Here is a 26,888-nt window from a genome sequence, read left to right as displayed (position 1 = left end):
GTATTCAATCCATTAATTGAATGATATATCATATTTTTATTTTTGCATAAAACTTGTCTCTATGTGATGAATCAAGATCTATGAATCAAAATCCCTTCCCAACATGAACTTGAACAAGTGGAATACCTCGGACTGGCATGGCCGGTCAAAATGTTGACGAACTCCTCCTCCAGTCATGCCATGGCTACCCCGATCACCTTGTAGGCTTTGCTCTGATCCTCTGATTTAGTGGTCAACTCCATCCAACGATGAACAATGGCAATAGCTTGCAAATACTCGTTGATTTCAACACGGTCACCATTGAAGATCAACCTCGCTTCGCTTGCATCCCATTGCAAGATCATCTTCACGGCTGATTCATAAGCAACCTCCATGTTTTCTGACAATTCCATTGTCGGAGAAGGTCCAACTATACAGAAGTTCTAACTCAATCAACATTTAAAAACTGAGTTTATATGAAAATTACAAGAATATAATATATATAATTAATATGTAGAATAGTTGAATATTCTCTTACCATTAAAGAAAGAGATTGGAGGAGAGAAGACTAGTGCACTTTCCCTGAAATCAAACTCCACTTTCCTCCAAAACACAGCTACCGACTGATTTGGGGGAGATTTAGCTATCTGGAAGCGTGAGCACGTTTTCATGAACACGTTTTCATGAAATGATTGGGCCACGTATTCAGGTTGGATAAACTTCATTTAATCTGGGTTAGACAGAAATATTGTCCACAACAGTATAACACGGACAACTAATTCTACGTGAATAAGATATTGGATTAATTTAACCGTAGAAGGAAAGACTAAATTGCAACTAGTCGACCTCTCGCATATTTTAATATGAAGGAATTGTTCTTACATGAATTTGAGCTTTTATTATTGCACCAAGCAAAAAATGAAAAGAAAAAATTATGGATGTAAAACTCTTAGAGGAGTTGGATTGAAGTCAAAACTGTACAGAACTTCATTTCCCTCACCCTCATAACATATAAAAATTGAACAAAGAAGTAGTCAACCAGATCTACTAAGTGGGTGCACACAACAAGAAACACACCGAAGAATCAAGAAGAAAGCTGCACATTGAACTGAACTCTACCAACAGATTTCATTGAACAAAGCAAACATTTGATGACTGATATCATTTAAGAACAAAAGAATTAAGATCTCAACCCAGACAATATATACAATAAATCAGAATTGTTAAAAGAGGCCGTATGGACGTCGAAAAAACCTTCCCAACATTTTCACTGAGGAATTCTCCCGAAGGGACTCAGTTGAAGCATTAGTCATGGGTTCTACCACCATGCTTCACCAATGCAGAAGAGGCAGTTGAAGACTACTTTTCCAGTGTTGGAATCAAGAGCCCCTTTCAGTATACTTGTACCTCAAAAACTATTGGTTCAACAAACCATTTCCCTACGAAATGACATCTTCCGCTTTTTGACTACAATGATCATTGTCATAAGCTTCTTCCTTCTCGAGTTCTTTGATTAGCTTTTCAATCTGTCTTCTATATACTGGCATGAAGTGATCACTGACCATGGTCTGTGACAACCTCAGTTTACTATACAGTGATCTATGGGTGAGAAAAATCCCTATCTTAGTCTCTGCCACCTGGTCTCTGTCGGCGTTATCAGAGGTAGTTTCATCACTTTCGCACACCACCTCATCGGAGACGGAGGTAATAATATGCATAATTTTTCCAGGAGGGTAAAATCTATGTACCTCCTTCATTTCAGGCAAAGAACTCCCTGACTGGCTCTCACCTACCTCTGCAATGGCTGCTGCTTCTTCTTCCCTTATTTCGTTTGCCACATCAGCATCCTCACCTTCCATCTGATCATATAGCTCATGCTCAAGTTGTTGCCACAACTCAGCTTCAGTCATGCGGTCTTCGTGTCTATTGTGCTCAATGGGGTCCTCATCAACTGCGAGATCAGCAACTACATCACCGTGGAGAGCCATTTCATCAGAACAAGAGCATTCAATTTCTGAATTCCATACAATCCCTTCAGATGAAGACATGGGAAGTTCGGCAGTCTCGAAGGTACTTGTGGTCTTTCGGGGAGATGTGAGAAGGGGCTCCGACGTTTCTGTCTTGGTGGAGAATGATTCTGCAGAGTTTTCCCCACCATTCAAGTTTGTACGAGCGGCGGTGGCTCGATGACGGGGGCCCATGCACGACCATGATGATAAGCGGAGGGAAGGACGTGACCATGCTGCCTGAGCCATACTCTGGGCTCTCCTCATCACAACCTGTAAACATCAGAAAAAGGGGCAAAATATCACCAAATGTGCCTTTACTTCTAAAGCTTCCAGAGAAAGTTGCTCAACTAAAAACCTACAAAGCATTTGGATTAGTGAAAAGGAAGGAAAAGATAGCACTGATACTGAGAGAAAGAAAGCAAATGGTCGTCTTAACCTCTTGTCATGTTTGGATAACAAGAAAGAAAAACAAGATAAAAGATTGTGGTAAATCTAAATCTTGTTTGAGAAAGAAATTGTGGAGAAAGGAAAGGAACGACAAGAATGTTCTATTATGCAATCAGAAGGGGAAAATAGGAATTCACTTGTTATAAATCATAGGGACAAGATGGGTAATATAAACTCACTGTTTACATCCAAATTCTCTTTCCTATGGAATGATAGTACAAACTACGAACACTATTTAAGGGATTGACATAACAGGAAAGGACATACCTGTGTACCATTGGAAACTGGTCGTAATATTGCACCAGCCCCAGCAACTTTTGCTCTAGCACTGGCAATGGATGGAAGACGAGAACCAAGAGCCGATGCAGAACGATAGACTGTGCTGAGAATTCTGGTACGCTCAATCTGATTCCTCAGATCATTTAGCCAAGCAGATGCTGTCACCTACCCAGAAAAAAAAAAATATATATATATATATATATATAAATAAAATAAATAAATAAAAATTTAGTACATAACATAGTAGGAGAAACAATAACTAAACCAATGTTTATTCGAAGTTCCAAAAAGCTCGGCAGATTAGTTCTGGTGCTGTCATGAAAGCAGCCCAACCACATATTAAGTGGATCACACTAAGGTGGAGGATGTTATTAGTGACAACTTGTGACAAATTGGAATAGCTTTAGCAATGGCCAACCATAATCATCATAAAATACCTTTTTTTTTTCTTTTAGCAAGTAATAACCATCATAGAAGGCCCTGCCAAGGACACGAGAAAGTTGCCCATGCAGACCAACCATCAAAATCCATGTGAGTGGAAGGAAGAAAGGGGGGAACTAACGAAGGCAGGATTCTAACCAGAAGAAAACGCGCAGTTGGGTGGGATGGAGGAGCTATAATCTCTATCATTGGCAGTTCTTTTTAGTTAAATGTTTCTACTGGTCCAGCTTTATTTCACCATAATGATCAAATGGAACTATGGAAATGAAAAGTAGAGGCAGGTATAATAAAAATTAAGAAAAACGAAAAATTAATTAAAAAAAATTATGCACAGCACTTGCAACTTCAGTACAACATAATTTTGGTCCTAATCTATCCCAGTCAAATTAACTCCAGTCTCTACGAACATCTATCACCAATATCAGTACGCATATCTGTAATAAATAAAAACATTCTAATACACAAATAGAACACACGAATTTTATATTAACAGAATCGAGGACGAGAAATAAACCTCAGCACGCAAGTCGTCCACTGAAGCAGCTGAGAATGTAGGGACTAAATCAGCTCCATTTATAACAGAAGTAACGAATTCATTGCCTGATTCTGCCAATTCCCATGTCATACAAGCACCTACATCAAAGATCCAGTCAGCACTAAAGCAATCTTGGCAAGCAGAAAAAGTTGGTGCAACCAACCATCAAGTAGTATATCAATGCAAAAGAAGGCGTCACTAACAAAGTTGAGAGCATAGAGAAGCATCAGAAATTAATGCTAAAAAGATGAACAAGTTCGAGACACATAGTAAACACTGACCTGGAGCGAATGTAAAACACGTAGCTGTTGACAATTCTTTCTGCTCACGTAATATATATGTTAAAAGGGCTGCAGTTCCTCCACCCAGAGAGTGTCCTACAATCTTTAACCAGAAGATAATATTTTACTGATCTGTCTCTTTCGGTCACAATAACCAGAACCATTATCGAATACCGCCATTTGAAAAATGAAGTACAAAACACTGTATATACAAAAGGCTATTTGAGTGAAGCTTTTGAAGATATTTTAAGCAATCGTATACTATAAATCGAAAGTTATTTCTTAGAATATGTAGGGGGCTGCAACTTAGACGGGTTAGGCGGGTTTGAGGTATAACTTGAGCCCAACCCACCATATGAAATGCTAAACCCAAGCCCAACCCTAACCCTATCTTCAACCCTAACTACTCAACTTGAGCCTAACCCATTCTTTTACTTTTAAATTCAGGCTTGGAACTCGGGCTTAGATTCCAAGTTAAAAATTCGGGTTAATTCGGATTACTCATATGGCTAATCTTTACACCGAAAATTTAATATGATCTTGAATTAGTTTTAAATTAAATTCTCTTAAACAAAAAAGGTTTAAAGACATTTTATAAATTTTTAATAAATTACTAAAAAAAAATTTTAGAAAATTAATTCTCCTAAATGTTAACATACAATAAGTTAAGATTTAACAAATGAAGTTGAAAAGAAAAAAAGTAATCATAGTTTAAATATTATATATAATGTATTTAAAATTAAAAATATATATGAAAATAATATTAGAATTCAAATTCGGGTTTGCTCGGGTTGCTAACACCTCAACCCAAGCCCAACTCTAATTAAATTCGGGTTAAGATTTTTCAACTCAGGCCCAACCCTAATTGTAAAAATGATTGCTCAAGCCCACGAAATATCGGGCTGGGGTCGGGTTGGGTTCGGGTAGCCCAACCCAAGTTGCACCGACAAATTCATATAAAATAACCAACACAACCACATATTCTATAAGCTCTTGTAAGCACTCAAATGATACTAAAAAAAAAAAAGGGAAGTCGTGGGGAAAGCAAATATGAATTTAACCTAAAATTTTGTTGAGCAATTGGTTTCTAATGGGACTAAAAGATTCCATCCAGAAACAAATTACATTGCAAAAGAAATATTCCATCTTCCTTGCATGAAATGCCAAAAGCAGAAAGTCAAGATTGTCACTACCTCAAGTTTATAATCATGACATTCTCTGAGGTATTTAACAAGACAAGAAGTAGCGGTTTCTACTAGGACTACGAGACTTCCATCCAGAAAATAATTATATAGCAAAAGAAATGTTTGATATTCCTTACAAGACAAGAAATGCCAAAAGCAGAAACTCCTTATTGTCACTACCTTAAGTTTGTAATCAGGATTTTCGCTAAGTGCTTTAACAATACAAGGAGTGGCGAGCTTTGCAATCCATCGAGCAGCTGCAACCATTCCACAATGTGCATATCCTAAAACACAATTACTGACTCCTCCCTCATATACAACAGCGTGATGAAACGGTACTACTGCTCCAGTTGCAGCTGTCAATGTATCCTTGATACTATGAGTTCCACGTATTAGTAGGAGAAAAGATCTTGTTTTGTGGTCAACTAGGACTGTAAAAGCCGGCTTCAAAATCTGGAAAATAAATATAGTTCAGGCGAATGGAAAAATAAGAGTAGCTCATGCTCCATGCATATACACTGACAATAAATTACTAACAGACATGTATTACAATGGTACCAATTTATCATCTCAATATCAATAAGATCTCCTTGAGAAGACCACCAACCTCAACTGTTTATTCTCCCTCTCCCCCTCATGCAAGCATGTATGTGCATCAAAATATTCACAAAAACAATATCTAACATCTTGTTCCCCCACCCCCACCCCCACCCCCACCCCGACCCCAACCCACAATATATATATATATATATAATATAATAAAATAAAATTTGAGTTCCAACTGACTTACTCCAGCTTTGGGTTCCTGAAGAAGAACATTTTCTTCAGAATAACCGGTCTCCTTCAAAAATAATAGGAATGGCTTTTTCGAAAAATGCCAACAAAGGGTCAACAAGTTTAAGAGATATCTAAGCTCAGCAACTATTTCAGTTCCTTTAAGCTGTAAACTATCTTTACCACCAAAGACACTATCAACCTGTAAGTTCCCCTGTAACATAAGTTCATATATTAGCCAAATAAAATAAGAAACCTCTCAGGTGATAAAGTAAGCCATAGTCATATTGCCCTATAACATCAAAAGAAGTGCTCACTTGGTTCAAAACAAAATAAATAAGAATCAGGAGATATTAATATCAGTTAAACTATCAGGCATCATCTTATTTAAACAAATTTTAGTGTAGCAGAGCCTTTTGGATGGTTCACAAAAGTATACTACTCCCAAAAAGGAAGTTCGGTTCTTCAAACCTACACCATTCCCCTAATATATATATATATATATATTCAAAAATTCACATGCAGAGGAAGAAAAAAGGACAAGAACTAGTGCTCATTCTCCCATGAACTTATGATGTGCCAAAAGGGCCAATCCTGCAAGTTCTCCGTCTATATAGATTTGCACAGTTCATTTGGTGTCTTCTTTTTTTTCAAATCATTTGGTCTCACCTATTCAACAATTTGAATGTCACTGATCTCCTAGGGATATTTCTTCTCTGTTCTGATCATGTTTTCAGGAATCAAGGATGTGGTACAGTTATTGTCTCAGTTTGGTTTATTCAAGGAAAAAGACCTGGAAAATTTGATAAACCACAAGGCCAATACAAACTACTAAAGAGAGAATCCATATCTCAATATCCCTGGACCTTAATGTCAATGGACATTAAAGGCAATCTAAGAGTATAACTCAAAAAAGGAACAACAACTTAGAGTTCAGAGGAAACATACCAAGAGTATGAACTCAAAAAGGAACAACTAGAGGTCATACATCAATTTGATTGACAGGACACCAAAAATAAATGCTTCCAAGATGAATATTAATGGTGCAAGATGCAGCAATATAACAGCAATTTGACCATCCGCACTTGAATTTTTAGAACACTGTGTGAAAAATGGATGTTTTCATAAGGAAGCCAGTTATTCGTTGAACATATCAAAATGCCGAGTGATATTAAAATCTAGGGGTGGCCACAATTTTCTAGAATATATCTAATTGCAGCTATTTCTTTCATCTAGATAAGTAGAATATTAAGAGCAAAGGCATTTTCCTGCATACTACAGTCAAAAATGACACCATTATGAGTAACATCATCTATTACATCTTGCTCAGTAAAAGGACTACTACAACCATTAAGATATGCTTACCTGCCTCTTCAAAAGAAAATTGATGCCAAATGCCAAATCCCCAATGGGCCACTTTCCAAGAGTCTCGGAGTAAGTAAACCTAAGAGTCTCTGACAAAGTTGAAATCGTATCTAACCATGTTGCAGGGGCTTGAATAAGTCTATGCGAAACTCTATCAATTCCTAAAGGAGCATGATTGTGCACATCAACACCATTCTCATCATCTTCTCCAGTTGTAGACGATTGTAATTTCCGGTTTAATGTATAGTAGAGAAGAGCAGCTGCACCGGCGGCAGTGGCCATTGTTGCAGTTGCCATGATTTTACGATCCCTAAATCTGTACATAAACAAAAATAAAAGCTTCATCAATAATATTCCAAAGAGCATACTATCCAAAAAGCTTCACCTTTGACTCAATCTTCAAAAATATGCAACCCCAATTTAGGATACAAGCAAAAGTTCTTTCCTAATGATATTTGACTAAATAAACCTAAAGCTAAGCAAGATGAATCAATTCGTTTACAATCATCACAACCTTCCGTTTGGTTGGCTAAAAAATCATGGCATAATAAGAAGTGAGATTTAAATCCTTGTATCATTTTATTCACAAATTCGGGGAGCCAAATAGCGGGAAAAATCGAAAATTTTCCAACATATTCCCAGCAACCAAACGGGTTAGAACCAAACTGAAAAAATGTATAAATTTAAAAACACAACCCAAAAGCGTTAATTTTTTGAGCAGAATCGAAAAACAATTAAGGAAATAAACCTTAACATGACTAAAATCTGAAAGAAAGAAAACCCTAAAAATCCCAATTTGGAAACGAGTTTCATGTTGATTTGATCGAATACATACAAGGAGAAAAAGTGAATCTGACAAACCTGAAGAGCCCGATGTTTACAGAAATTGGACGATAGCTTCGACTATAAGGTATGCAAAGATTAAGTTAGCAAGTAAAGTCAAGGAATCAAAGGTCCATACGACGACTATCTTCTAATTCGAACTGTTATTTGCGAACCAAACGCGTTTCGAAGTGCATATATATATATACACACACTTTATTATTATGTGTGCATATATATATATATATATATTAGTATGGAACTTTGGAGAGACACGTACGGATGATGGAATAAATTAGTGGCACAAGCAATCACCTGTAAACCGAAAGGCCGACTTGAACTAATCAGGACTTATATGAGATCGAGATCTAGGACGCGGTGGCTCGTTTTCTCTGCAGGTCCGGTTTCGTAAAGTTGTTTTTGTTAGGAAGCCAAAAAAGTTAAAAAATAATATTCCCTCCTATCCAAATGAGATATTCTGTTAAAAAATGGTGACACTATTTTTTAAATAGGACATTTAATTTGGTATTACGATTCTCTAAACAGAATATTTAATTTGAAACAGAGGGAGGGAGTATTATTTTTTAATTTTTTGGTTTCCTAACAAAAACAACTTTACCAAATCAAACCTGTAGAGAAAACGAGCCACCGTGAGTTACGATTCTCCAAATAGGACATCTAATTTAGAATAGAGGGAGTAATAATAAGTTTGTTTTAAATAATATAAAGGTTTTGTTCTAATTTGTATAAAGCGGGAGCGTGAAAACAATAAAATTAAATCATAAGTAGTGAGAATTTGAATAAGAACGCGTGCGGAGCGTAAGAGCGAGAGCGTGTTCAGAACGTTAAAGCGACAACTGAGAAAGATTGTGTGACTTAATTTTTGTTATTTATTAATGCGGCAATTATGGAGTTTAATGTCTTAAAAGAAGAGAGTTCTCTATTCTTATTAGATACTCTAAAGTTGCTTATTAGATGCTATAATGATTGGCTTATTAGATACTCTAAAGTTTCTTATTAGATGCTATAATGATTGGCAACGCTAAACAGAAAATGTAAAAATTGACCAACGGCCACTGACTTAGCAATATCAGGTTTTTACTTCCTCAAAAAAGGTAAGGAATGTCAGGATTCAAGCCTCCAAGAGACGCGCGCGTGTGTGTGAGTATCAACTATGAAAAAAAAAAAAAATGCAAAAACTCTTCGAATTTGACTTGATTAAAAGAAAGAACCTTCTCTTACATGGTATAACTAAAAATAAAAAATAAAAAAATAAAAGGGGTGTGCTACCTCTTTCCCCTAAAAAGCAAGAAACTAGAAACTCTCCAAAATTAAAGGGAGAGAGAAAGAAAATAATCACAATTTAGAAATTACTTGTTCTCGTTTTCCATATTTCTAAATTCACAAAAGTAAAAAATTATAAAACTATACCGTTTGAAGAAGAGAAAATAATCACAATCCGGAAATACTTATTCTTGTATTCCATATTTCTAAATTCACAAAGAAAAAATTCATAAAACTATGCAATTTGAATATATCAAATCATTTTAGTTTATTTGAAGAGTTTTTAATTTTCTGTTTGTGAGGAAAAAAAAGAAGCACCATGTTTTCTTGCATTTTGTCTTTCGGCGTTACCTATCATTACAATAACAACATTACTCTTAAATAATATATCTTACATTATATAAAGGTAGAAAACATTATATATAAAAGAAAATTTATGTTTCAGAAGTGGATTGGAAGCTGCAAATCCTCCTCAAATAAGTTACTATTTGTGTAATAATATCAGTAATATTTTCTAAGTAGCTGCATTTTACCTTTCTTGTACCTGATATAGGAATGCCAAAAAAAAAAAAAAAAACCTTTGCATTTATAAATAACCTTAGGTTGTGTTCAACTGTGCGAAATTTAAGTCTTCCAATTGAAATTGATGGAGTTGGAAAAAATTTAAAGCATAACCTTGTTGAATTCAAATAGTCTCTAAATCATTAAAACAAAAAATTGCAAATTATCCTCTTCGTACCTTTCTATAAGAGAATATAGTTTGAAAAAGGAAAATATAACCAATTACATCCTATTTTTTTAAAAGAAAATAACCGAAGACAATTAACAAGTTTTCGCAATCGAAGGTAATTACCAAATAGATAGTTCATGCTGGTAATTATTTAATTTTTTTAGCATTCTACCTTTAAATAAAATGTGCAGTTGGAAGAATTTGTCCATTGTTTTCTTGATTTTTTATTATTCAGTAAATCAGATGAGATCTTCCTATTTGTAGCATATCACTTGAATATCATATCTTACAAATTTTTAGTATGATCAAACGAATTTATGATATTAAGGGCACTGTGACATTATTGTTGTAATAAAAAAACAAATAACAAAATAAAAACGTTTTTACAAGTAGAGTAACATCAATGGAAAGAGTTGGAAGTAATTTCAAAATTACTCCATATAAACTTAAAACGCAGTTTTAAACTACAGAAATTTCAGTTACATTTAAAACTCTAGTGACCTAAAACCAAAGTAATCATATTTATAACTAAAGAGTAGTAACACTTGCACTGATTTGTTGCAATAAATCACCTAATCATTTGTTAAAATGAGTTACTTAACTTAGCATTTCTGATTAGTTGTTTATGCAAAACGTGGAGGACCTCATTCCCTGATGCATAGATGAATAGATCCGTGTAAATATCATTTTGCAAAACTAAATGCATTTAACTGGTTATATGCTTGCGATGGATGTCAGCACCTGTCAAGTAATATTCAGGGCAGGTGGAGTTTAAGATCCAACAGGCTCTGTTAAGTGAATCCTTCAAGAAAGCCTATTAATTGAAGGAAAATCAATATCTGCCGGGGCGAGGGGGGACATTTGGGAACCAAGGAACACGGACCTAAGATCCAATAGGACCCACATACCTTAATCGGTGGTGTTGGGGGTAAAAAAAATTAAAATCATCCAGGAAGTGATTATTTCATACTGAAATCTACTGTCAACAGTGTCAAACGACTGCTACATTAACAAAAACAAGGTCCAATCCATTCCGTGCATGGCCTTACCTGATTTAAATTCAATCTCTTGTAATCCAACAATATATAGAACATTAGGAGGCCAAGAATTTCACAGAAAAAATATTAAGAGGGCAAGAACCCTTCTGGGTCTCTGGCACAATTAAACCTCAGGCAATCTGCTTTAAGAACAGGTCTAATGATTACTAGAATGAAAAATCATCTTGCAATTTATAAAATCTGAATCACTACCCGAATGCATTTTCAGATTCTGACCGGTACTTAATCACGCTCACTTATTGCAGTCAAATGTTCGTCAATCTCCTCTGTGGACAATACTCTGAACACAGGATTCTCCTTCCTCACAACTCCAACCTGACAAAACATATAAATGTTAAAGATAACAATAACAAAAGAGAATAAATATATGCATACCTTATACAAATGAATTCAAAAGTCATTCTCCCAAATTTGGACAGACCAGTCTACCCGACCTAAATTAAAATCTATTAAGTTGGATAAACATAATTGTCAACCCATAATGTTATATCTCATATGTGTGCGTACACATGTAAATTTCTGTCCAACGCAGCCACAACTCTAACGGCCAAAATTGAATTAAAGGAACAGACAAACAGGAACAAGTGAAGGACTAGCACATTTACACTTCCTCTAGATCCTCCTTCTATACCTATTTGCCAAGGACCAATGGAGATTCCAACGCTGAGATTGATGTACAGGAATTTACAATATTTTTTTTTGTAAGCAATAAGAATCAAACCTTAACCCCAACCCTTCCGTTCAAATGACATCTTTGACAAACTTATAGGATTTAAAATTACCTAAATTTTGAGATTGTGTAAAATAAGTACTCCAAAATCAACTACAAGTGGAAAAATATTCTCACAAGTAGATGGGGAAACGCAGGATGACACACGAAGGAAACAATTCTAATAAGGAGTGGGAGAGGGGGAAGAGAGAGAGAGCTCATAAGAGGAGTAATCAGTTTCATTTAACAAGATTGTAGGAAAATTAATTGATGCGAGGATTAGCATAGTCTGCCATGCAGAGCCAAGTTTTGTAGCAGTTCTAGCCTTCTAAGTGATGCCACATCATATAATCCAACTAAAAAAATCTAAAATCTTCAGCAATTCAGGTAGGCTCTGCATAACAATATAGTTGGAAGTCCCCTTTCCATTTTAACATATAATTTAACTAGAAATGGGTTCTTTCATACCTCAATCTCATTCGCCTTGAAGTCCTCTTGTAGAACAGATTGCAGGGCAGAAATTGCTGTCTGTGCAATGGAAAGAATTCGGTGATATTAAACTTCAAAAATATGAAATAAAAAAAAATGTATGCACACACATGAACGCTAATATTCACCTAGTATACGACAATCACAGATCCGTTGTTGACATCCCAAGACAATCTCAAGGAAAAACACCAAAAGTTATTGGGGGATAACATTGTTTTCATTATGTTTATACATCAAAGAGAGGAAGTCTAAAAGCCCATTGGCATACCATTGAAGATAATTGTGATGAAAAAATACCAAAGGTAGGACAAAAGCAGCATAGATGCAATCATTGAAACAGCATAAAAACAACAAAAGTTAGTTTTGAAAACAAAAACAACTAATGAAACTTATGCATAAAATGTATCTGCTCAATTTTATTTTTATTTATTTTTTATTCTAGGGCTATCAAATATTATTCTTCAATCTAAACAGAATAACACTCAATTGCTGGGAATGGACTACACTTCTCTTTTGAATTTATCTACCCAAAACCTGATGCAATTTAGTTTAACCAGTTCAATTAAGTGGAACACTACTACCGCTCCACTTAACTACACGTATCCCAATTCATCTCCTTCGAACATTACTCCTGTAACAGAATTGGGGTTGAACTAAATACAGAAGCCAATTTTGTATGTTCATTTTCATTTCTATAGGTGTAAATAGTAGACAAATGCCTGTGAACTTCATATCAGATGCCTTGCAAATACGTGGAGTAAAAAAGTAACTTATAGAAGCTCGAATAAGTAGAACAACTTAAGCATTTAACTACTGACTCGGAGCTGACAGTCTCACAAAATATTATCATGGCTCTGCATGATTTTATGATATCATCACATAAAATCACAGAAAATAGTAATTAAAGCCAACGAATCTCTCTTTGTTTCTGCTCCCCTGAAAGAAATCCAAATTATCAAAAAAAATAAAAAACAATTCATGTCTTCATATAAACTGCGAGAAAATGAAGGGGAATTTTAGGATTTTAAATGATACTAGTCAATTCTGGTAACAAATACATATAACTCACATTGTAAACAATAAATATCAAACGGGTGAACATTTGGAAGTAACAATGAATTTTACAAAAACCCAAATTATCCAATTAACTGCAGCATTGCTTAAGTAAGCAAGCGAAATATACACACACACACACACACATATATATATATGGAAGGCAGAAAAATGAAAGCCATTCAACTGTATAAAAAATAAACATCTACCTGCACCGTCTCCTCATAGGTAAATGCAGGATCATTCTTCATTTTCTTCTCTAGGAAATTTATTGCCTCTTGCTCTTTTGATCCAGCGCTTGTTGCCTATAAAAATTCACAATGAGTTCCCAAGCATTATTTTGAAAAATAACAGTCAGGTAGTAAAAAACATAACAAATAATGAAAAGAATAGCTCGAGTTCCAGGAAAGTAGCAAAATATCTTTTCGCTAATTAAGCCAAAACTAACACCTAACAGTTCGAGTTTATTATTTTTTTTTTTTCCCTGAATGAGTTGAAAAAATTTCGGTTAGAAGAAATTCAAAAAACCCCAATAAAATGTCAAAAGGATATAATCTTTTTAAAGTAGGTCACGCAAATAAATGCTATATGATAATAATAATAATTGAGATTAACTGGTGAAAGAAATATAATCCATAACTAGTTGATATGTCACCATGCTGCAATTTAGTCAATATCTAACTTCTTTGCAATCTAATCAATTCCAAGTCCATAGCTGGCAAATAAGTTGGGAACTTGGGAGATACTCATGGAACCACTTTGCTAAAGTATCAGTCCCGTAAATACAATAAGAACAATTAGTATTGCTCCAACACCATCTTAATTGCTTGTGGTTTTCAAAACTACTCCAACACACGAAGTAATGACAATGAACTGCCTAACCTGGGAGTGAGAAGAACTATGATTCAACTTCTGTTGGCCTCTACCTTTTTGATTCCTAGAAAGTGGGAACCCTTTAAGCTTCAAGCCCATGAGTCCATTATTCCTATCGAGAACAAAAAGGTTAAAATAGCTGAACACCGCGCCCCCCCACACCCCCCCCCCCCCCCCCCCCTCCCCCCCCCAATCCACCTAAACAATCTTCTATGACAGCTTATCCCTCCCACAATCTTCATTGACAGCCAAATCAGCAAGCCATGGTGATCTTCCAAGAAGAGATTGCAGACCATACAATGAATGAGTTTCCAGCTCTTGGCTAAGGTCAGGGATAAGTACAAAGATGGGCACATAGAAAATACAAAGTGTATGTCTATTTGATTTATTATATTATGTTATCCAAACAATATCGAAGTATTAAGGTAACATATTTACAAAATCTAGATGACACGGCATTAGAATATTATTTGTCTTCAAAGGGCCAAGGCAGTGAATGGTTTGGAAGAACATGAGTGTGCACATCCGAAGTAAACAAAAACTTATTCTTTTAGCTTGATAAATGTCATGGCATTCTGTTCACTACTTGCAATTTGTCCTCTTCTCATATTAAGTAAAGATAAATAAGTAAGTAAACTGCACAACAAGATTTGACACATGATGTGGAAAAAAAAAAAATTGATGCATATACCTTGTGACCAAAGAAATGACCAGCTGGATCACACTTAAAGAGCCGAGGCCCAAATTCATCATCAATACCCAAAACCATAGCGACTGCCAAAGATAAATATAGTTAATAATGCAAATAAGTTCAGTAAACAATCTAATGAACCAAAGAAATAAATAAAAATTTAAATTTGATGCATGATCATATGATATGGAGCCCTACTACAGGATATGTGATTTCATTATATGAAGCTCTAGAATAAAAATGGACTTTCACAACTGTGTAAACGACTAACACAAACCTACTCCAAGAGGTCTCATATAGGCATGTTGAGTATAAACTTGTGATTTGTCTGCAATCCTGCAAAAAAAATAATAAATAAAATGAAAAATAAAGAGAAAACACCAATGTAGTAGGTTGCATGAAATGGTTTTACAATTATGTCAAATGCAAAAAATAAATAATAATAATAATAAATAAATAATACTCTGACGGCAATATCATCATTTTTGAGCATTTCTTGTGAAGAGAACGGTAAGAGGGAAGTGGAGAAAAAATACGTGACTGCTTGGAAAACATTTAGCTATTTTATGAACCGATGAGTAATAGGCAAATAGCCACATTTTAGCTCTCAATAGTAATAATAATGTGAACATTTTTCAAGAAACAAAAGTATTTATTATTAACAGCATCCCTAATTAGGGGATTAGTTGTCCCAAGCATTAGTTGTGATGGTGAAAGTCTAGCAGAGAAAGCTCATTTGATAGCTCAGGGAAAGCCTCCACTAATTTATAAACAGACAAATATATTAAGAAATGTTTTTTGAGAAACAAAGGAATGTGCTATGTGCTCAACCACATCCATCACTTGCTTGGATACGTGTAAAAGAGTCACCATCGTCATTCTCGAGCTTTCAAAAGCTAGTTATATTTACTTATAAAAAACAAAAAGCTAGATAAAATGAAATTTGCAATATAAATGAGTATAATCCAAATATTGCTGACTCAGGAAACATAGAAAACCATACCAACCATGTGAATAAACAAACTTTACTTCCATATTCACTCGTAAAATCAAAGTGCATACTGGTCATTTCATAGAAGAAAAGGTAAAAGAACATCACAAAGAATACTGATGTATGAATAAATCGAAATAATTGAACAATATTTTTCTTGTCAACAACCTTGTGGCATGATACAGTCTGTGGAGTAACAAAGTTCATTAAAGTATTAAACTATCAATTCTTTGGAAAGGGGGAAAAAATGAAAAGACGTCCGATTTCATGAGACGTTCTTACAATAAAAATGCAGGAAAATTACAAAAAAGACATCAAAAATATTTCAAGCTCAAATCATATCAACACATTTAGTTGAACGACTGCTTTACAAAGAAATAACTGCATGGCATGTTAAATCGGCAAAATTTGATTTTAGTGAGAATATATCATTATACCATTTAGCCAATACGTCAACAGGCATCTCATATCCATATTTGAAACGAAACTCGGCAGCTTCATTCCTTGCTTGTTGAACCAAGGTCCTTGCATCAGCTGAAATGACATCCCAACCATGACTGAAGCTTTACTCATCCAAAAGAGCAATGAACACACTCACATTTGAATCTCATAAACCACTGATAATCAGTAAATGCTAAATTTGGAATGATAATTGCCTAAGGGTTACAAAGAAATGTGCTTTCTAAGCAGCCATATGTAAGCAACCGACTTTTATCCAACTGATTTCATTAAATTGAATAGCATCATAGATATTTTATCTTCATGTGTGAATTCCCTTCAATATAATAGGCAATCGAGCAGTCCAATCATGAAAACTTATGAAAAGTACTTTTAAAGTTACAGGTCTTCTCATGATATTCAGCACATCTGATGGATTAAATAGGGAATGTCAGCAAATTCCTTTTTGTACTATTCAAGGATGAAGCAATTATACTACTTGGGAATATAAAAACAAGTTACAGAACGGGAAATGCTAAATAGTCGAAGAGTATGGGGGGTCTATTTCTAGACCTAAAAAAGATGATGTTCAGGCATGTGAGGATTAACAGTTCGTGGTTGAGTCAGTATTAAAGGGAAGGGCATGCTCTATCTGGGAGACTTTGCTTACTTCTCTTAAAGTAGTAATATAACAATTATCAAACGTCTATGGTCTATGCTTAACTATATGATTTTCACTGTTACCGAAATTTCAAATTAGTTATGCCAAAATATCATTTGAAATGAACCTGTCATGCCAGTTGCTAATAACCCAAGGTACTTAGTAACCGGAAACAGATGTGTAACACTAGTCTGATCCAAAAGCTTGTCCTGCATAAGAATCCAGAATGAAAAGGCATATGTAAGTTCAAGTCAACAAAGAAAACATAGTTTCAATCATCAATAACCAACAATACTCACCGGAACCTTCTTCTGAGTTACAACGCATACCGAGTCCTTTCCTCGGACACCAATCGAAGTAATTCCAGCAGCTTTAACAGCTTTAAACGCATACTCTGTTCGCCCATTTAGAAATCCAAAGCTTTTCAGATTCTAAATATAGAATTATGTTTGCTATTTGGTACTTATAGATAGCAAAAACCTCACTCAACTATTGAAATAACTAAATGGCTTAGACAAATAAAACGTAAGACCTAATAATTTATTTTACTTTATTCTCCTTAAAATTTCCTCATCTAGCAAACGGCAATTAGTTCATCCGAAACCTAGTAGTAGATCAATCGAATCTGTAACAGTTTCAGATGTGGTTGAGAATTCATACCTACTTGGAAGAGACGACCTTCGGGAGAGAAGATCGTAATGTGACGATCATATCCACCTCCGCTTCCACGACTCATCTTTCAAATTTTCAATCCTTTCGATCTATCGCTAGGGTTTTGTGCTTTTGTTCACAGATTCAAGTTTTTCTCAATATACAAGTAACCTTCTTCATTCGTTTCTGAAATACGGACCCTCTTTGAATAAAATCGAGTTAAAAACAAACGACGTCGTTTACTCCTTTAATCAGTTTTACACTTGTATAATTCACGTCCGCCTTCAGGAAGTGTTAAAGTGGCTATGCTTGATAAACAAGTTTTTTCAAATAGAATTGATTGATTATTATCGTATTTATCTTTTAACTTTCTTTGTAATTTTTTTTCTTTATAATCATATTTTTGTAAAACAAATCTCTTATTTTATTTTTTTACAACTCTTCTTTAACTACAAATAGAGGTGGAAATTTGTAAACACAATAAAGAGAAAGTTGATAATAAAAAGTGAGGTAGTCCTTTGTGTGTCGATGTAACTTCTAATGGCTTATAAATTCTCTTGTTATTCTATCTTATTTATCTCTTCAACTTTTTATATATTTTAACATACTAGTTTTTGGTTTTCACAAGTTCATTCGTGGCTTTTCTTTTCAATTTAAATATATTCTTTTAATATTATTTTTAAGCTTCAAATAATTAGTGATTCAGTTGGTGTTTACGAATGGAATGTCTATTCCAATCATTCTTTTGTTTGATATGCAATTTAAAATGGGAATGATCATTCCATTGAAAATAAAACTCATTCGTGAAAATGAAAACCCATTTCACAACTAAACATACGAAAATGGTCATTCCATTTCCAAATAAACAAATTTTAAATATCAAATTCCTAAAACATCTCATGTTTCAAGTCTCAAAACCACCACCACAACCACCGCCGCCTTTCATATTTGCCACCTCTATTGCTTTTCACCACCATCATTGTCATCGTCATGTACCATTAATGCCGCCCTCAACCACTGCACCGTTGCCGCCTCCACTACCTTCCACCACTACCGTCAATTTCCACCACATTACCACATTTGACCATCACCACTTTCATTGCCTTCCACCATCATCATTGCCGCGTGCTACCATCGTCACCATTATTGTTACCACCGTTGTTGTCACCGCTACCGCCAACTTCCACTTCCACCATCCACCACTGCTGCCTTTCACCATGCCACCAGCACCACACCCGCTGCCGCCTCCACTTCCCTTCGCTGCTGCCGTACCTCCACCACCACTGCCACTATCGTCACCTCCATCGACTTCCACCACCACCGTTACCCCCTTCCGCCGCCATTATACCACTATTACTATCATTGCCTTCCACTATAATTACTTACACCACTGACACTTTCCACCGTCACTATTGCCACCACCTTCTATCAACTCCACTATCGTCACCACCATTGTTGCCTTCCAATACTACTACCTATATCATTACCAACTTTCCACCTCCACCGTTGTCATTTATTTAAAAAATATATATATGAGTTAAAATCACAAAAAAAAAAAAAACTTATCTACTTTCAAATTCGTGCATAAAATCCTTGGTAATTTTTATTTTATTTTATTTTTTTAAAAACCCATAAACTAACAAGCTTATCAAGTTACCACCAACACATATGACTGACTTGTTAAATGGATTGTGAAATGTCAGATTAAATCTTAATATTAATATTAAATTAAAAGCTACAATTATTGTTTTAAAATTACAAAAATACCCTATTAATTACAGTAAAAGCTATCAAATCAAATTTGACTTTCAAAGTACTAGGGAAAAAGATAAGGGTATTTTTGTAATTTTTAAAATAATAATTATAACCTTTAATTCAATATTAAATAGAAAGATAAAATTTGATATTTCACAATTCATTTTATGGGTTGGTCACGAGTTTGGCGGTAACTTGATAAGTTTTATCAATTTAGGGGGTTTTATGCACGATTTTAAAAGTTGAGGGAAGTTTTATGACTTTAACCCAAAAAAATATAGAAAATATTATTTTGTTAATTTAATTTATTTGTTACTAAGTTATTTTGGAGAATTCAATTTGAAATTCTTTTCATTCTAAAATTTAAATTGGTCAAACCAAACAATAAATAAATTTTATCATTACATTCTTGCACGTTTCATATTTACAACTAAACAATAAAATGAAAATAACAATTTTATTCCATTTCCATTCTCATTCTATTCCTAAAATCATATATACTTTAAAATTTGCATAGTAGTAGTTTTTGAACCAAAAAAAAAATCTTGCAAATAATAATAAAAAGAGCATAACAAGTAAAAAAGAGCATAACAAGTAAAACAACTCAAGTTCGAGTCTATAATTGTATAATTATTAAAAGTATTGTTTTACACCAGAATGTAATCTTAAATCGGTTAATTCAATAAAATTTACAGAATATGTTGGTGAATAGATGCATATCGTGGTCTCTAGCACATGAGATAATTTCACCACCTCAGTATCCATTCTAGTACTTTTACTGCAATCTAGGGTTTTTGTACGCGGACAATCATCGTCTTGAAGTATCTCTGTCTTCGGCCTCTGAAGCTTCGGATCTACTCAGCGAAGAAGAATGGGTCACTCCAACGTTTGGAACTCTCATCCCAAGAACTACGGTCCTGGTTCACGTACCTGGTGAGACTCATCTTCTTCATTTTCGGCTCTTCGACACGATCCATTAATCAAAAGCTTTTATCTTTTAATTTTTTGGTCAACATTTATGCTTTGTTGATTGATCTGAACTAATCGCGTGATCTAATCTTCTTCTCTTTAAATTCACATATGCTGATTTGAGCAGTTTGATTGGGTACTTCAATTTAAATAACTTGTTATTTGACTGGTTCACCACATTCCTCAGCTTTGGCAACAAATCAATGGGTTCTCACAGTTTTTAACAAGTTCAGAACTTTCATAACAACTGTGCAAGTTATATATACATATATATATGTATATAGACACACAAGTTCTAACGATGCAAGTTTTATATTATTCTAATTTTATTATTTTTTATTTTTTATGTTTCCCATTAATTTATCGCAAAATCGATGATTTATAACAATCTATTGTGATTATAATTTATTGGGTATTAAGAGTATTCCCAATGAAATGCGTGGAATGTTAAGCATAACACTCTTTGAGTGCTAACCACCCAAAATCGTTAGCTTGAAGTTTGGACTTTTGATGCAAATTAGGATTTATTGCTTTATACGGGATGTTTGGGAAAAAAAAGGAGAGGAATTTTAGGCTACTTGCTTTGTTGGTTTTCCTGTTTGCTGCATGGGACAAGTTAATTAAAAAACTTTGGATTTTTTTTCCCTTCTCTGTGTGTGCACTCTCACTTTTTATGATGATGTGTTTTTCCTGTGCTTGTGTTTCAGCCGTGTTTGTGGGAACCCTCATGGATTGATCAGGAAGTATGGGCTTATGTGCTGCAGGCAGTGCTTCCACAGCAATGCTAAGGCGATTGGCTTCATCAAGGTTAGTTTTAATGTTTGATGTAGATTATCGAGGGAGTAAATTATGTCGTACTTGTCATAGTTTAAACACAGATGAAAAGCACCATACATTCTGTAGGGTTTACAACTTTACATATATAAATGTTATAGTGTGAAGAAAACCGGGTATCCTGTCCCATGATCTGTGCAGATCTTCCTAGAAAAAAATGTAGTTCACGGAAATGAACATCCTTTCAATGTTTATAGTTAGTAATCTGTCTGCATTTTTCTTTTTTAAGACAGCCATACACCAATGTCATTTATGTTTCTTTCAGTTAAGGTTCCATCAGCGCCGGCCTTGTTGATAAGAAATACGCCACAAACTAAATTGCCTTGTCTACGTCAATATAGGTTTTGCATATATTCATTTACTAAATGAAGATATGTGTGAATTTATAGTTGTGTGAAGTTGACGATGAATGACATATAAGTTGATATTTTATTCAGCACCTACCATAGAAAATACATTTTGTTCCAATACCTGTAAGATAGATTTGCAAATTTTGCACGCATGGATACTTTTCTTTGATTTAAATATTTGTTTGCTGTTTTGATTATCCATTATTTATTTATTTATTCCTTTTATTTTTATTTATTTTTATTTTTTTCCACATTTCAGTACCGTTGAGGACAAGGTTCAGTGCTCAGAAAAAGAATGAAAGGACAGGATTCAGTTCTGGTTTTCAGTATGCAATTAAGGAAATGAAATTGAGAAATCTTTATTTGCTCTATGAGTCATTTTATAAATAAATTTAGATGAGGAACTTGTTATGGTTGTTTATCCTCGAGTACTCTGGACTATATCTTCAATTTTAGCGGATGTTGATGTTTAGTTTGTACAACAATCTAGATGCACTTTTTGGTGTTTTATGTATCACCCAGATATGAGTGCCTATTCACTATTCTTCAACATTTTTTAACGTGTCTTAATGACATTCCACTGATTTGGCTGCATGGGTGCTATGCTAATTTGCTTTCTTGCCAAAAAGGGCTTTAAGTAATTTGAAGTCATATAATTTCAGGGCCTCTGAAATAAAGTGCTCTTTTAGAGGTGGTTTTGACATCCCATGGATCTTGAACTGAAAGCACAAAGACTCTCAATGACATTCTACTGATTTACCTTCACAACAACTTACATATTATTTGATCATTTAATAACATCTTATTATTCTTTAAACATGAGCTGTGTTAAGAAGGCCTCGACTCATTTCATTGCAACCAAGGGGCACTCAGTCCCATTTCAACTGAGACTAAATTGTGCTTGCTGGTTCACAATAGTCCGATGGTAAATTCTGTGGCAGCAGCCATTTTATTGCTATCACCATTTCCTGGCTCCTTGTATATGGGGTGAGTAGCTGTACTGTTGATGTTATCTGTTTGCATGACATGGGTGAAAGGTTTTCCCAGGCTCAAGCTCGATTTATCTGTCTCGTAGACGGAGGATCGGTAATTCACTTATCCCAACATGTTAATATAGTCTTATACCTGTCTCCTCCTAACTGAGAGGTATATTTGTTCATGTTAATAGAATTCTTCTTTTGGCGTGGGTGGACTCCAAGCATCAGTCATCTGGTGAGTTTTTCTGTTGCCTTGCACTTGACATGGATGAACTGAGCTGTGACTTGCGAAGAAACATTTTTAGCATGGAGAGGATGTAATGAAAATCCCACAGGGAAGATTGATAAGCAAAATTTTAAAATTTTTATTTTTTTCCTTCCTGAATATCTCACATTTCACTTTCTACGGTTAAGATTTGACTTATCATGGCATTATGTGATTGGGGTAACCATGTCAGGCTTGATGAGGTGGTATCCCCGGGGACCCAATAATTTGTCGTGATTCAGCCACTGTTCAGGCTCGATCATTACCACTGTTCAGGCTCGATCATTAAGGAAATAAGAAATTATTAAATAGTTATGTCCAATCCAGACTCTCCGATTACCGGAACATCCCGATTAATCCGGACTCTCTTATTAATCATTTCTCTTAAGGTCCATAACGGGGTGTCCGGGTGCCCTCCACATCCGCGGTCGTGCGATGTCCCAAATTGCTCCTTACTATAAATCCAAATATCCAATGGAAGCAGATTTAGACGCTAGAATATAGGAGGCATCTCTGTCAGTCTTTAAGCAGGGGATGAAATCCACTCTTATTTTAACACAGGATAGATACAGATACAGTGTGTGCATCTCGGTGGGAGAAATGTGTTACTGCCTTTTCAAACTCTGAAAGGTTGACCTCAACAAAATCACATGTGAGTTTCAACAGGATTTTAAAGGACGGGGTACCAAATTGATTAAAATTTGAGGTTCTTATTTGTGACTTGTAATCATTAGGTGGTTAAAAAGATGTTTAAATACGAATATTGAGTGCATTATTGAAACAGGTTAAGTAGCATGGTTGAGATTAAATGAGGTAAAGTGAGAGAGTGAAGCAAAGAACCAAGTTGATAATGAATTAGAGACTGTATCTACCTATGTGATTTATACCGAGTTTTGAATAAATTAGAAGAATAAAAAATAAGATTTGTGTATTATAATTCAAGGGGTTGGCTCAACTGGGCAAGTCGGTGCCTTATGGGATATCAGATTTAAGGTTTGATCGTGCAAATAATTCCTTGGGGTGTGTATTATATATGTCTGGATGATGTGTATATAAATTTCATTAAAGAGGAAAAAGGTGTCAAAAAAAAAAAAAAATAGAGGGATGATCAAATCAAAAGAATTGGAAAAAAGAAGAAGAGAAATCTAATGCACATGGCTACGTGGCGGACCTTTTAAATCTTATAAAACCTTAATTGGATGCTTTCACAACTTAACCTGAAATGGTACGGAGTGGAGCCTGTAGCTCGGTTGAATCGAAATCTATGGAGACAGGTAGAACATAAGTGGAGCCTGTAGCTCGGTTAGATCGAAATCTATGGAGACAGGTAGAACATAAGAGGGAACAAGGGGACCATCCCCCAAAATTTCTAAAAATTCCATAATTTGGGCCTCTCTTTAAGGATCAAGTCTCCTCAAATTTGACATATGATCCCCAAACTTACTTTGACAAATCTGTAATAGGCCCCTACAAATCCATTTCGCATTCGATTCATCCAAATACCAATTTTTTTCATTGTAAATTTTTTTGAAGGGAGACGCAATTAATGAATTCTCCTCATTTAAAATTACTATATTATCATTTGAAGTTTGAATGTCTATATTATTATGTCTGGAAAATCTTGACAACTTAAAAGAGTATTTATGAAAATATACATATATCTTCATTTCACCATTCAAATGAAAAATGAATAATTAAATCGAAACAAAAGGGGTGAATGAAGTATATGTTAAAATTTGTCGCACAAAGGTGTTGGTAGGAATTCAAGAGGTAAATTTTTGAGATCTCATTTTTGAACAACTCTTGTGACTTAAATGATGCGTGTAGTGTAAGATCGATACACGTGCCTAAGGAGGAAATATATATATATATATATATATATATATATATATATATATTATAATAATTTTGAATGTTTTAAAACTTTGGGTAAAGTATAGCCACACCTAAAAGTTCAAAAATAGATAAAGACATTCATTTACATGATAAATTGATCAAATTATCATTTGACCGTTTAGGAGACTTTTTTAACTTTACAATTTAATAAATTGGACCAATCTACCCTCATGAACAATTTATTATATTGTTCACTTCTTTTTTTTTTTTTTTTTTTTTAAATGTCCCAACTTCTAAAAATTGTAGGCGTCTAAAATGATTTTTTGATTCAATACATATATTTCAAATAAATTATATTTTATTATTACTTCTTTTCTTTTTCTTTTTTTATTTTTAAATTAAGATGCTTAATTCTTTTATCTAAAAAAAATTAAACCAATCTCTTTTCCTTAAAAATAAAAAATATAGTACCAGTATAACTTTATGCATCTTAAATTATATATCAAATATTATGCATTTTCCAACATAAAAGGGAAAAAAATAATAATAAAACAAAGGGGGAAAAAAAAAAAAACAAAGGCATGCATAAAGTTAAGATGCTTAAAGTTATACCGGTACCTATTTCTTTTATATTGAAAAATGCATAATATTTGATATATAATTTATGATGCATAAAGCTATATTGGTACTATATTTTTTATTTTTAAGGAAAAGAGATTGGTTTAATTTTTTTAGATAAAAGAATTAAGTATCTTAATTTAAAAATAAAAAATAAAAAGAAAAGAAGTAATAGCAAAATATAATTTATTTGAAATATATGTATTGAATCAAAAAATCATTTTAAATGTCTACATTTTTAAGAAGTTGGGACATTTATAAAGTAAATAACAAAATATTCATTAGGGTAGATTGGTACAATTTATTAAATTGTAAAATTAAAAAAGTCTCCTAAATGGTTAAAAGGTAATTTGGTTAATTTTTCATATAAAGGGGTGTCTTTGTCCATTTTTAAACCTTTAAGAGATGTCTCTGCCTAAAAAACAAATAGATAATGTTCTTTTATCAAATCTCAGAGGATTTACCTAAAACTTTTGTAGCTGTACCACTAGGCTCCCTCAAACCGAACTTCTCAGGTCCACCCCTCTATGGAGATCTTCATGAAATCAAAATTGTTGTGACCAGACACACTGTTGACAAACGGTGCCATTCATTTCACATGGACGTGAACTTAACCAAGCTGTGATTCTACCCCATTTTGATTACGTAGGACCCCTGGGCCCATACTCTTCACTAATTCTCACATTTTTCACATCTTTTGTTGGGTTTTTTGTCCGCAACAGTCAATTTTGATGGAAAGACACCTATGTAGCAAAGGTCAGAAAAAGCAGGTGGACAGGAGTTAGTCTTCTTCGATTTTGTTTGTATCCCTGTTGGAACTAGAAAAAGTTTTTTTTTGTGGTGTATATACACCTCAATTTTTCACCGTCGATGGTCTTCCAAAGTAGTAATCTTCAGTTGACATATCTAATCCTGCGGTGGACAATGGATTTATATAATGGGAGAGATGGTAGACTAAATCTAGGTGAGTAGGAGTCTACGATATAAAGGTAGATTCTGGACCACGGTGGTCCTGATCGGTCGCTGTTGGTGGACCTCCGAGGTCGGTCTACCAAATTATTAATAGTATAAACGTGGGCTGTGGCGGACCATACGCCAATCAATCCTTATCACTTAATTATTGCTGGTGTTACGCAATTGGACCTTAAAAAAATAGCATTAGTGCTCTCAAATTGCATCGACATAATCAATGTTTCTCGGCTCAACTGAATCATATCACTGCATTAGTAAGCAGCATCATCATCATCTTTAATTTTGGTTTAATCGTATGAATGGGTTGGCTTACATAAATTTTCTTATTCAGTCTTTGTCAACTTTTGAAAAATCTTCCATATAGAGATGTCAATGAGAGGGGTTTCACTCTATTGTCAAACTCATTTCACAAATAAAAATCTTTTATTAGATTCACTCCGCATCATCGTTAGTGCAATTTTAGAATACCTCAATATGCATATTTTTTTAAGAAAAACAATTCAAGTTTGAACAAATTTAAGATGAATTTGATAATAAATAAATAAGTATAGTCAATATTTAACCATTA

General features: G+C 34.3%; 3 protein-coding genes across 3 annotated transcripts; 1 reads left to right on the top strand and 2 right to left on the bottom strand.

Moving 5' to 3' along the window:
* Nucleotides 1-1,082: 1,082 nt before the first annotated feature.
* LOC132283009 (uncharacterized) lies at nt 1,083-8,449 on the bottom strand. The gene is made up of 8 exons (XM_059784879.1): nt 8,156-8,449; nt 7,295-7,610; nt 5,946-6,143; nt 5,336-5,608; nt 3,972-4,074; nt 3,670-3,788; nt 2,703-2,879; nt 1,083-2,258 (listed from the first exon to the last, which is right to left on the bottom strand). The coding sequence occupies exons 2-8, from the start codon at nt 7,589-7,591 to the stop codon at nt 1,419-1,421; spliced, it is 2,007 nt and encodes a 668-aa protein (XP_059640862.1). The 5' UTR covers nt 7,592-7,610; nt 8,156-8,449; the 3' UTR covers nt 1,083-1,418.
* A 2,688-nt stretch (nt 8,450-11,137) lies between these two features.
* LOC132283855 (proteasome subunit alpha type-6) lies at nt 11,138-17,927 on the bottom strand. Its single transcript, XM_059785886.1, has 9 exons — nt 17,754-17,927; nt 17,393-17,487; nt 17,221-17,302; nt 16,432-16,528; nt 15,281-15,339; nt 15,004-15,086; nt 13,649-13,744; nt 12,366-12,425; nt 11,138-11,503 (listed from the first exon to the last, which is right to left on the bottom strand). The coding sequence occupies exons 1-9, from the start codon at nt 17,827-17,829 to the stop codon at nt 11,411-11,413; spliced, it is 741 nt and encodes a 246-aa protein (XP_059641869.1). The 5' UTR covers nt 17,830-17,927; the 3' UTR covers nt 11,138-11,410.
* Nucleotides 17,928-20,272: 2,345 nt separating this feature from the next.
* On the top strand, nt 20,273-22,246 carry LOC132285489 (small ribosomal subunit protein uS14-like). The gene is made up of 3 exons (XM_059787682.1): nt 20,273-20,432; nt 21,176-21,275; nt 21,912-22,246. The coding sequence occupies exons 1-3, from the start codon at nt 20,371-20,373 to the stop codon at nt 21,918-21,920; spliced, it is 171 nt and encodes a 56-aa protein (XP_059643665.1). The 5' UTR covers nt 20,273-20,370; the 3' UTR covers nt 21,921-22,246.
* Nucleotides 22,247-26,888: the final 4,642 nt, after the last annotated feature.

Source organism: Cornus florida, unplaced genomic scaffold (genome assembly GCF_030987335.1).
Source record: "Cornus florida cultivar Cherokee Brave unplaced genomic scaffold, ASM3098733v1 CherokeeBrave_3.0.0_Hap2_Chr11, whole genome shotgun sequence".
Lineage (NCBI taxonomy): Eukaryota > Viridiplantae > Streptophyta > Magnoliopsida > Cornales > Cornaceae > Cornus > Cornus florida.
Note: the sequence above shows the minus strand (reverse complement) of the source record. Positions and strands in the feature narration are given on the sequence as shown.